This window comes from Montipora capricornis, chromosome 10 (assembly GCF_036669925.1).
Source record: "Montipora capricornis isolate CH-2021 chromosome 10, ASM3666992v2, whole genome shotgun sequence".
Lineage (NCBI taxonomy): Eukaryota > Metazoa > Cnidaria > Anthozoa > Scleractinia > Acroporidae > Montipora > Montipora capricornis.
The window spans coordinates 57,646,636-57,658,677 of NC_090892.1; the positions used below are offsets into that span (position 1 = coordinate 57,646,636).

At 40.8% G+C, this 12,042-nt stretch overlaps 2 protein-coding genes across 2 annotated transcripts in view; both read right to left on the reverse strand.

Moving 5' to 3' along the window:
* Nucleotides 1-426: 426 nt before the first annotated feature.
* LOC138021077 (uncharacterized) lies at nucleotides 427-4,613 on the reverse strand. Its single transcript, XM_068867949.1, has 4 exons — nucleotides 4,538-4,613; nucleotides 2,056-2,130; nucleotides 1,768-1,869; nucleotides 427-882 (listed from the first exon to the last, which is right to left on the reverse strand). Exons 1-4 carry the CDS (start codon nucleotides 4,611-4,613, stop codon nucleotides 680-682), a joined length of 456 nt encoding a protein of 151 aa, XP_068724050.1. The 3' UTR covers nucleotides 427-679.
* Nucleotides 4,614-7,429: 2,816 nt separating this feature from the next.
* The window catches only part of LOC138022009 (uncharacterized), a 5,007-nt gene continuing 394 nt past the window's right edge, over nucleotides 7,430-12,042 (reverse strand). Inside the window, exons 3-4 of the mRNA XM_068869036.1 lie at nucleotides 11,892-11,972; nucleotides 7,430-9,052 (exon numbers count right to left, since the gene is read on the reverse strand). Coding sequence (XP_068725137.1) covers nucleotides 7,596-9,052; nucleotides 11,892-11,949 — 1,515 coding nt within the window. The 5' untranslated portion in view covers nucleotides 11,950-11,972 and the 3' untranslated portion in view covers nucleotides 7,430-7,595. The remainder of the gene's footprint in view (nucleotides 9,053-11,891; nucleotides 11,973-12,042) is intronic.

Below are 12,042 nucleotides of genomic sequence, written 5' to 3' on the forward strand. Positions count from 1 at the left end.
TCGCGATCGGGGTAGTTTCCTTAATTTTGACTAATTTCCACCATAGATGAAGGACAGATTCCGATCATGCGAAAATAACACTACAAGAGAATAACGATAAAAATTGAAACAAAAAAAAATAGAATAAAAAGAGACACCATGACCCCGGCCCCGCGTTTTGGCTACTACCGTTCGCGCGTGCAAGTCGCGATCGCTTTCGGTTTACGCTCTTATTGGATGATAAACAGGTGCGAGGTTTTAAACCAATCACCAAGCGTAGCAATTGCAATGGCGTAATTACTTTCGACAGTCATTTGAAAACTGCTTTAAGAAAGGTAAATTAACCATTGTAAGAAAGATTTGTAAACTGACGTCTCAAGAGCTAGCCTGTCGTCAGAACGACTTTCCACTGTACGTCGAAAGTGCTGAATTAAGCGATAGAGTACTTACTGAGTGATATAGGACTCGCTCGGACAAAGGGCCAGCGCTCGAAACGTCGGCTCAAAAATCTAATCTACTGAATCAATCGTTTGAAAAGACCAAACTTTCGTGTCAATCCTCACCGACCAAGCGCCACAGTTTCGTTAAAAACAAAATTCCTCTATCCTCCTGCACAGTTGGGCATCAACCATCACACGTCTTTCCTTCTCATTGTAGTGTTTATACGTAGCATATTTTGTTATACATGCAATGCAGAAGTTTAGATGAACATCGTTTGTATTGCGTTCACTGCCACTTCCTCGGCTTTTGCTGCAACTTTAATGGTTTTCAGTGCCCACAGTGCCCTTTTCACCGAGATATCCTGGGCCTTTTGAGCTAGTTCCGAGATCTCCAGGGAAGAACGCGCGGCCTCGGCAGCAGCAACAAGTGCGGTGGTTTGAGCCGATGTTGCCTTTAATAAAGCTATCAAAATGATTTGTCAATTGTTAATCGTATCTTTCCTACGGAATATTCTGATTGGCTCTCTAAATCTCTAGTAACAGCTCATGTAACGTATCACCGATTCAAGTTTTGCCAAGTTGTGGTGGGAAGCGAAATCTCCAAGAATCAAAGCAAGCAAAATTTACAAGATGTACCTTTTACGAGCACAGTACGTTTGGCAGTATGAACATCATACTCATGTTTCAATTTGATCCAAAAAATTTCCAATTCATGCATCACAGCAATTAATATCATTCTAATAGACACAGTATTTAGGCGTTACCTCAGCAAGAGAGGTTTTTCAATGCCTTTACTGTGTTAGATGTTAATTTCACTTAAATTCCACTGAGAAATGGTCAGCTCTCCCAAGTCTAAATCATGATTTAAAGCAACCGGGGAAAAGTAACATTGAAGCAATTTGAATGCTTGCAAAGTTTCAAAAGCTTTCTCGAGTAAATTCATGCTTTCCCTTTTCTAAATAAATGCCTTATTTCTTCAGATTTGTTAATCCTGGATAGTTGTGTGCTCACAGGATTCAACTTAGTTTTAGCCACTTCACAGCCTGATCTCCGGTCTAAGTATTGTCCTGAGAAGCTTACTCAAATTTAGGCCAGCAAGTTATCGCTAAATACTTCTGGGGTTGGTTCCTCGAAGCCTGGTTAACTATATCAATAACTATATCAATAATGCTGATTAGAGCTAACCATTCCTCGAGCAACCCGGGCCTGGTTGCTAACTGCACAATTCGCATAATTCGTGCATGCGCAATGCCGTCTCACGTGGTCCCTCTGAGTGGAAACGTCCCAGAACGGGATATATAAAAGTCTGTGCTCTAGAAACCCGCCGCCGCAAAAGCCCTCGCCTTACCTTCTCGTGTCAGTTTCATGCTGGATGACGAGAGAGATTTTTTGGCTGTATGACTTATCTTGTTCTTCTTTCCTTTTCCGTAGAATTCTTCATAGGTATGATCTTTATTTTGAAAGAAAAGAATGGAATTCCGTCGTCATCGCAGATTCCCTTCGGCAACCCTCGGAATGAAGTTGATGTCACTCGGAGTAGATCGAGCGCACAGCGCCAGCAACATTCCAAGACATTCAGGAGAACGAGTCAAATATCACAAAAGCAATAAAACACGTAATTCCTTGTTTAATTTACCTCTTATAGCATTTATCTTCTCGTACTCTTGTCCTGGAGGAGGCTTGTAAAATGGGGACACTATGGGCCTGCTTTCTGAATTTTTAAAAGAAGAAAAAGCAAATATCAACCAACAGGTGATTTAAGAAGGACCACGACTTAAACAAAAGATGACTGATTATCATAAAGGACGTCGGCTTGCCGTGATCAAACGGCTATGTTCAGGAATGGAAGTAATTAGATGCACAAGATTTTGATAGAGCGGTTTTCAATTGAGTGTGGAAAGTAATTAGCGAATTGCTTTAGTTTTGCATTACTTCACTCAGTGATTGGTTCAAAGTTCTCGCGCCACTTTTTCAACCAATCAGAAGTGAAACCAAAACCAATCGTGGCGCGCGCGTGCACATTTTCCCGAGCTTTGTGTCGGCGACGTGTAATTACTTCGAGTTTTGATTGGTTTACTGGATTGTCTCCGTCCTTTTTGATTGGTCAAAGTAATTAATTTGGTTTTGGTTTTACGACACTCATTTGAGAACTGCTCTATCACAGCTAATGAATTCTAATGATTACTGTATTAACCTTCAATTAATTGTGTTCATCTCATCTCTTGCTTTGAAATGAAGGACAAATTGATAGGACCCTTGTTTGGAATATTGAATAAAATTTATGATATTTTAATCTCGCCTAATCAGATGATGCACCCTGATAACTAATTTACTGTAATTATCATGCTTTCGACGCTTTTGCAATGCTGTATTGTTAAAGTCATGCAAATCCAGCACAATGTCGTTGTTGTTGCTGTTGTTGTTGTTGTTGTTGTTGTTGTTGTTGTTGCTGATAAGCATCTCGAAGTGTCCCCTTATCTCTTTCCCCTAACTTCAACAAAGTTCGCGTCGGAGAATAGGGGCAATCAACGTCACAAAATGTTCTCTAAACTCCGATCCTCAATTAGAGATACACAGCTGCATTTTCCCTAAACAAAACATAACCCTAACCCTGACTTTATAGCTGAAAACAGGTAGAATGATAATGGTTGTAATCAGGCATGATATAAAACGAAATTGCAGCGTTGACACCGATTAAAAAGTTTTTAAAAAGTAAAACGTTTCGATCACTTCGATGACCTTCATCAGTTACGTATGCAAATATGACTAACGATGGTAAAATAGGCAAGTAGGTGACAAATATGCATAACGCGTGTGCCAAAAAATTTTCTACAAATTCTTGAGATTGAGGTACACACGTGGAAACTCAGCGTCCTCGTTGACTGAGTTCTCTTCCTTATTAGAATACCACGCTTCCAAAAACAACCGCTGGTTCCATTGGGGACAGATGTGAAGAATTGACACGTTTTCAAAATCAAGGCTGTGGCCAGTTTTTTGGGAATGTTGGGCCAGTTGAGAGTTTTTGTCAAAACACGCGGCGGCTTTAGAATGTTCTTTGGTTCTGGTTTTTAAGGCGCGTGACGTCTGGCCGGTGTACACTGCAGCCAATCGTTGCATGTTTAGACCTAGAGGAAAACTTGGATATCACAATTGGGTGTGCAATTTCTGGACACGAGCGGACCAAACCAAACGGAAATAGAGGTAATCCAAGGAACCAATTAGGACTCCAGGGACGGGTTTTTCGAAAGCCGATTAACTTAATCCAGGATTAGCGTAAACCTTTGGTTCACGTTTTCAACTTTTTGGTGAGGGTTTCTTTTGCTTATTTTAGTTTTTCAAGATTGACTTCATTCGTTGTAATGTTTTGCCAAATATCAGCGTTGAACAGCATTTGGGAGTAGAGAAATAAACTCCTTAATTGGTTAATTTTTAATCTTAATCTTTCGTGTCACCGGAACTAACCACGCAAAAGAGCATGCTAACAACTGATTCATGCCCAAATTGGCCGAGGCACCGGCCAATTATCTCTATTTTTTTTTTCTACTGCGCACCGGTGGCTCAGGTTGGTTGAGCATCGGGCTGCCATGCGGGAGGTCGTGAGTTCGACTCCCGCCGGACCAACACTCAAAGTCTTAAAATAACTGAGGAGAAAGTGCTGTCCGCTTTGTAAAACATCTGCAAATGGTTAGACTTTGAAGTCTTCTGGGATAAGGACTGTAAACTGGAGGTCCCGTCTCATAACCCTTGTTGGAAATTAAATAGTATGGGACATTAAAGAACCCACTCACTAATCGATAAGCGTGGGGGACGTAGTCCCCGGTGTTGTGGTCTGACCTTATCTGGAAGGGAGTATCTTTCACTTCCCAAAATAAATTGTAAACTGCGTAATAAGCATGCCGGCTAAAAACCCCCGTAAAGCATTGTAAATTAGTCCTGAAAAGCCCATAGGGGAGAGACTAATAGCATCTTTTCAGGGGTCAGAAAGCTGCGTGAGAGTTTTGACCAATCAGCAAGCGTAATATAACTTTGGACACTCGGAACGCTGTAAACGCTGTTAGATATATCACAGTTACTCGCTTCCTGTCTTCCACGATATAATGAAAAATTGCAAGTCTTACCTGCATTTTGTCGAAAGAACAACAAGAAAACAACAGAAGATAACATGATCTGTAAACTGACTTTTGCTTCTACCATTGTTCCCTTCAAGGATCCTAAACCATTGCAAGAAACGACAACGGAGTGAAATTTAATTTTAAAAGAACATCATATTTACCTTTAGAAACGCCCTCAGGATCAATGTGAAGATAAGAGGCTAACTTAAGTAAAAAACACTTACACTTGAAAGGCGGCGTCCTTCAAGGTGAAAAATGAATAGCGAAAATATTTTCAAATTAGACTGGCACCTATAGGTTAGGCCAACAATACTAAATTTTATTATAGTCAATGAATTATGACGAAATTTATGCGAGTTCATTCGCCGCTCATGTTAACTTCGGTAACTGGAATCAGTGACATTTCACGATAAAAGAATTCATGGTTCACGTGAAATAAAATTAACTGAAATTGACTCACGAGTTACTGGTTAAAATACAATACTTAAAAATTGTTGTCTTCTCGCGCGTTTTATGTTTTTAACTGAATATTTCTCACAGAAAACGTACCTTTAAGACATTTTCGTATTTATCTCCACAGTACTTTCTGAAATTTTTTTTGTATAATGTTCTAAAAGAATAAGCCAGGTTGATCTTTTTCTCTCCTTGGGTGAAATTACGAAACCTGCGCCTTTCAAGTTTTTATTGAATACAATACTCGTTGTTGACATTTTTAATGACTGGTGACAAAAAAAACTTTACTGGAGGAAGCAAGATAATAATGATACTACATGTACGATGAACAAATTGATTAAGAAAGTTTCCATTATAATGGCTCTTGGATCGCCAGGGTGTATGTTGATGACAAGACGTTATCAAACGATCCAAAGTGAAACCGGAGAGTATGACGGTACGCAAAAAGCAATGTAGGAGAACAAACAAGTTTAAATTTGTAACTGGAAAATCATCAAAAATTTGGATTTTTAATGGTATCAAGGAACCATACCGGAAAAAGATGGTGGATTGCATAAAATTTCATGTTTATGTCAAAATCCAATGCGAGCTGAAGCTGTTGCTAAACCTGAACACGTTATCGGATCCACTAGTGAATCGATAATATTGTACCGTTTGTTTATTATAGCCCATTGTCAGTAGCAGTTATTGATGCAAAGTCGTCACGTGAGAGAAATGTTCGCCTCGTTCCCAGGTGCTGGCGAAAGTCTTCGTCAGTGGTGTCACCATATCAAGGAAGGAAGAGGGTCTTATGGGACGAGATGTGCTTCCCGAACGCCACGAAGGTATGACGATTTGCTCGCGGAGTTTTCCGCTGCGAGGTAGTGTAATTCAGTTCACCAGTTAGTTATTTCAGAGTTTTTAATGAATGATAACAGTAATGAATTGATATACCGCACATATCACATACAGTCTCGAGGTTTTACAATTCTTTCTCTGTGGTGGTGTGATCGGATAAAAGGAAAGGAAAGGAATTTTATTTAAGTGTTTAGTCGTTCTAGCGCTGAAGCGCTAATTGGGGACACTGTTAACTGAAATCAACACATTTAGCGCAAATCAAGTCAAATGTTAGTTTTTGAGGAGAGGGGAAAACCGGAGTACCAAGAGAAAAACCTCTCGGCGTAAAGTAGAGAACTAACAAACTCAACCCGCATATGACGCCAAATCTGGGAACCGAACCCGGGCGAGTGCTCTCACCGCTGCGCCATCCCTGCAGCCTCTTAAGGCCCCTCTGGTACCTGCTATCAGTGCATATTTGATCTCACCCACCCACCCAACCCACGCAAGAATGAGAAAGGAGGACAGACCAAAACACCGGGAGTCTCCAGTCTACATTAATGAAAACAATCACGGTATTAAGACCAGCCTTTCTGACAAGAGATCATGTTGAAAACCGAAAACCTAAAAGCTAGCCAAGTCTTCAAGTGTGATCTTAAAATGTTTGGCAAGAACAAGAATCAATCACTATCGAACGGATCTAAGATTTAATGAAGTTCGAACTCTTCCTTGTGCTATGTCTACGTTAGCGGTGTTCACAACCCCACCCCAGGGCCTTCTCGACTTTCACTCTCTTGGAATTAGCTCATAACAGCTTTTTAAAATTCTTAGTATCTCCGGAGTCAACAACGGCTGTAGGTGGTCTTTCCTGGAAAGACGTGGAATAAAGAGAACGAAAAGCGAGGAATTGAGGAGGAAAGACCGTTTAATGAGATACCGTGACTGCTGAAAAAAACACTGTTGTTTCTCGAGTTCGCGATGTCGACACTGATTAAGGCCCTGTTTACAAGGAGGGAGGGTAACCCTACTGCTAGGGTTACCCTAGTAGAAGGGTCAAATATAGCCCGGGTTTAAAGTGCGGTCTCTCAGTCATTGTACGTGAGTACCCACTTCACATTAGGTAGGTACGTCATGTATGTAGGCACAATTTGTACCGGCAATAAAACGTGTTTTTGGTACTGGTAGCTGTTGAAATTGTACTGCGTGTAGTAGCCGTACATGACGTACTTGCGTCATATTAAGATCTGACCGTGACTGATCATGACGTTCATGAGTGGATGCTTAAAACAAATACCAAGTGGCATTCCCGAGCCGTGGCCCGTTTGAGTTGCATACTGGACAATGTTGTGCGTTATGATTCTAGTTCGAAGTTATGTAAAGGTTTATATATAGCTTTTTTCAACATCTAACGACGTGCCAAACATTTAAAATTCCGCTTTCTTTATTGCCTGTTTTTCATCGTAATTACTGCTTTTACAATGATTGGTTCTTGGTTTTATCGAATTATCCAATAAATCAATCGATGTCTAGCTATTATCGTCAAATGCTTTTAACAAGACAGTGTCACTGAGAGCCGTAACACAAAAACGTGGTTAATTTTCTAGCATGCTATGATGGGTATGGATTATATGCGCCCGTAGCACGGACTCAAGCCAAAACAGCAAATTTGTAAGATTACCGCAGGGGAAACTACAACAATAAAATGATCAACGCCAAGTTCCCAACATATTCTTTGCTTATTATAATTAAATTTCCGGTCCCACGTGGAGCAATGAGTACAAAATAAATTTGCTAACTAAACATCGGTGGTGACACCTTCCATTGGACTTGGTCCTTGACTGCCTTCACCGCACTGTTCACATGGCACCATATCGGGTGGAGCATTTTGGCGGGGTGCAACACTCCAATCGATTTTACCTCGTCCAGCAGCTTCAAGGAAATCATTAGCACACTTAAAATAGTTGCCACCAAAGAATGCATTTTTTATTCCAGCGCGTGGCGAGGGATGACCTCCTTCCTGGCAATAGTGTTTACTCCTGTCAACCATTTCACAGAGCTCTTTTGCCTTTTCTCCCCACAGTATAAAAGCTGATTCTCTGCCAATTATGTTCATGAAATCTAAAAAGAGCTTTGTAAATGGTTTCCATACTTTGACGTGAGAGCCTCCCGCATCGTCGCCGCTCAGTCGGATTGTTAGTGCTGAGTTTAAGAGCATCACACCTTGCTTTTTCCATGGGCTAACGTCTCCGTTTGAAAGGCTTGCATTGAAGCCCTCCAATTTTAATTCTATGAGCATGTTGAAAACACTTGGTACATCTCGAGGATCTTCTGACGGCCAGAGACTGAACGCTAAGCCTGTAGCTTTGCCTGGTTTTGGTGTTGGATCTTGGCCAAGTATAACAGCTTTTACGTCCAATGGTTCAATTTCGTTAAAAGCATCAAAGACTGCATACAATGGAGGTTCAACATCGAACATCTCAACATCCTGTTCAATTTGGTTAGATATCGACTTTATAGCATCACGGACACTCGGATTGCCAAAAAATTGTTCCCATTTCTGTGGACCGCAGTTGTGCTTGTAAATAAAATCCTCTAAGGTCACCCCTAGATCATTACCGCTCTCCTTGTATGTTACTTTCTTACAGTCGAAGTCAATTTCCATGGCTGACGCAAACTTTCCAAAACGAGTGGCATTAGTTTGAGAGGCAGACTTTCCCATTTTTAAATTAGTTACATTAGCTTGTGAAGGAGAGTGTTGAACCGACTGCGAAGTGCTGTTGTTTTGTAAAGCCAAATTTCCTAACCGAGTAATGATGTCGACGTTGCTTTGTGAAGCCGAATTTGCCCGAATGGCATTAGTCTGGAAGAAGTTGCCCATTTGAGTGACATTGATTTGAGAAGCAGAATCTTTCACCAACTGTGGAGTTCCATTGGTTTGCAAAGACAAATTTCCCAATCGAGTCTGCACATTGGTTTGTAAAGCCAAATTTCCCAATCCACTGACATTGGTTTGCACGGCAAAGGAGTTGCTCATTGGAGTGACATTAGTTTGAGAAGCAGAATCTTTCAGCAACTGCAGAGTGCTGTTGGTGTGCGTATGCAAATTTTTCATTCGAGTCAGGACATTCGTTTCTTTAGCTGAATTTCTCGATCGACTGACATTGGTTTGCAGGACGAAGTTGTCCATTTGAGTGATATTGGTATTGCTTGACGTATTGTGAGTATCATCGGCTTGCAGAGCAAATGGCATCCCTACAAAAAAGAAACAAAGTATTAGCAAAATGCAAGCAAAACTAATAAATAAAATAATCCAATAGGAAGCAAATAATGTACAAGATGAAACTATATAGCGATCTTGCTGAAAGCAGGGCGTTGGCCGCAAAGCCTGAAAAACAAACATACACTGGAATAGAGCCGAGCTTAGTGAACTGGAAATGCAACATGGAGGGTTCCAAGAGAAAGTAATGGAAAGCTATCTTTAATACGTGATGTCCATTGCAATTGCCACGCTTTCCATTGTCTTCACATTGCAATTTCGAAAACCCACTGGTCAAAGTTTGTCTTTCTTTGTAACGGCAAATAAGTACCCAGGGCAAACTCAACCTGGACGATTTTCCAAACGTAACCTCTGAGAAAAGGTCCTGTGTACCCTCTACTCTTGTCTCCGGTGTGTTCGGTTATAATCTAAACGCCTCTTGTCGTCACTTTTCCCGAAGTTTATAAACGGTCAGTACGCAATATATGCAAATTAGAATGCGGCGAACCGGCAGGCTCAATTGGTTGGCCGTAGGACTATCGTGCCGCAGGCCACTGGTCTGAGATACGGCCGGATTACATTGAAATAGTTAGACTCTCTGGTCCTTTCTGATAAGAGAATCAAACACCGTAGGCCCTGTCTTTCAACCCTTCAACGTACATAACCTCGTGGGACGCTACAGAACCCACAAAGAAATCCAAACTATTCGCAAGGGGTAGGACATGGAGTTTGCGGCGTTGAATCAATCATTTTAAGAACGGCCACTGCTAGGTTTTTCGTCGTTACGTCCGCCATGATTTTGCATTTAAGACGAGCAAACCCTCATGCGGCTTACTTAGTTGTGGACCAATCACAGGTGTTTAAATCATGATGCCCAATCCCACTGGCCATTATTTGGCGGGACCTGCCATGCAAAGATAGATCGAGAAATCCAGGTCCTGTCTTCAGTGTGATTAAATACCAATTAAGGATAGGATTTGGAGGGTCTCCCAAGGATTTGGGAGAACAAGGAAACATGGCTTATTTGAACTGGGGAACAAAAGAACAAATTTTATTTAATTAAGGCGAACGTATTTAATTTAGGGAACATAAACCATTTTAGGGATCAAAAAGCTGAGAACAAGGGAAACATATTACGTCAAGCCAATTTCTAAAGGGAACAAGGATCCCTCCTGGGCGGCCCTCGATTTTGCCCGTCGAAAACGCCTGAAAAATTTTAGTGTATAAAACAAAAGTTTAAGGTTACTGTCAACCTTCAGGGGTGTATTTAGGCAAATCACTTTTGTTCGCGTTGTTTTAAAGAAACCCAAGAAAATTATATATACCACCGACTGGAAAGCTGATAAAATGTAGTGTTTGAAAATTCCTTTAACGTTCACTATTTTTATTTAAAAAAGCGACGGGAAGCACGCGAAACTGACCTTATCTGCTCCGTTTTTTCGACAACCCTTGCGTTAACACAGACATTCAAACAAAGTGCACTATATCACTCAGGAGATAATGAGCTAACAAAGTGTTTGAGGCTTTTTCGAAATTCTAAATAGTTTTCCCGTGGCGTCCAAGAGCGTGGAGTGCATACTAAAAGATTCTTTTGGCCAACTTCACAATGGGTTTTCTCAAGAACCAATTAGAATATGGAAAAAGCCTCACACAATAAGTAAGTAAAATGCTAGATTCCAGGAATCCAAGATTAGCTTAATAAGGGTTTGAACAACTGGGCACCGGTCCTTAGCTTCTCCTCTTCCTTAAAAACACGTTCATGCCAAAACCATAACTTGACCTCAATCGAATGTTGATTTGACTTACAGTCTTCTTGTTCGCGTTCTTCGTATTGAATAATTAGAGAGATTAAGCATGACGTTTACGGCCAACGGCAAACGGGAAACGGCAGGCTCCTGCTTGTAATAAAAGCGTGAAAATTATCTCATTTTAACTTGTCTCGTTCCTTTGAGAAGTTGCTTGATATATGGAGCTAACAGGACAGAAATGAGCTAATATCAAGCAGGGTTCTTCCATCTTTGGCAAAACCCTAATTTCACTCCGACGTTTGCCGTTTGGCGTAAACGTCATGCTTACTAGAGACTTTTAGATCCACGTTTGCGGCTAACCTCAAACTGCTGGAAGTCACATGACTAGCGCTTGCCGTCACGTTCGAGGGTAAGTTTTGACATTTTCAACGGCGGAAGGTAGGTTTTCACGTAAGTAATTTACCTCAGCTCTGTATGGCATGGAAGTTACATTTTCCCACGTATGAACGGGGCAGATATAAAAAGCAACTTTTTATCTTTCATTTCATGTGAATTAAACAATCAAAAGAGCCCTGGTTTTACTTATTTCGTTGACTGAAACATCAACGCTGAGCATCGAGGAAATACAATATGGCGGCCTCCGCCGCTTTGCACTTGTTTACTTAAATCTAAATGCACGAACTATCACAACTTCTAACGCCAAACCGCAAATCTCAAACCTCAGTTTGCGGTTAGCCGTAAACGTGCATCTAAAGGTCTCTTCTATTAAGAGTTGATCAGAGAGTTAAAGATTGACATCAAAAGTTGAGGTCTGAGTTCAATATTTTTGCTCGATAGCGATTCTTCGCAAGGTTTATATTTTTGATGCTATATGAATACAAATTACTTGCAAAGATTTTGGACTAAACGATTTTCCCAAAACGTTTGCCCTGCTGACATAAATGCAAGAAACACAATCTGAGAAGACTCCGACTCGTTGAAATGGCACTTGGAAAATGGAACGAGTCGTCATCTTTTTTTCATTTATTTTAGTTTTGGCCAAGAGCGGCGGTAAGAAAGAAATACAGAAATTTTTCTTGGGCCATACCTGAATGTATGACAAATGAGAAGAAGAGAAAAATGATAACGGCATTTTTTTGAATCATCAGTCTTCTGTTGTGAAATTCTCCTGCAAAATAACAAAATAGTAAAACCATCAAAAATAGACTTGGTCCTGTTATTTACTGGAGCTGGAGTTT

What these genes read in the sequence shown, in the direction of transcription:
- LOC138021077 (XM_068867949.1), bottom strand. Translation starts at nt 4,613, where the DNA reads ATGGTAGAAGCAAAAGTCAGTTTACAGATCATGTTATCTTCTGTTGTT. An exon ending in GAAGATAAATGCTATAAGAG is followed by an intron (nt 1,870 to 2,055) that starts GTAAATTAAACA and finishes TTCAAAATAAAG; the next exon opens with ATCATACCTATGAAGAATTC. An exon ending in CATGAAACTGACACGAGAAG is followed by an intron (nt 883 to 1,767) that starts GTAAGGCGAGGG and finishes TCATTTTGATAG; the next exon opens with CTTTATTAAAGGCAACATCG.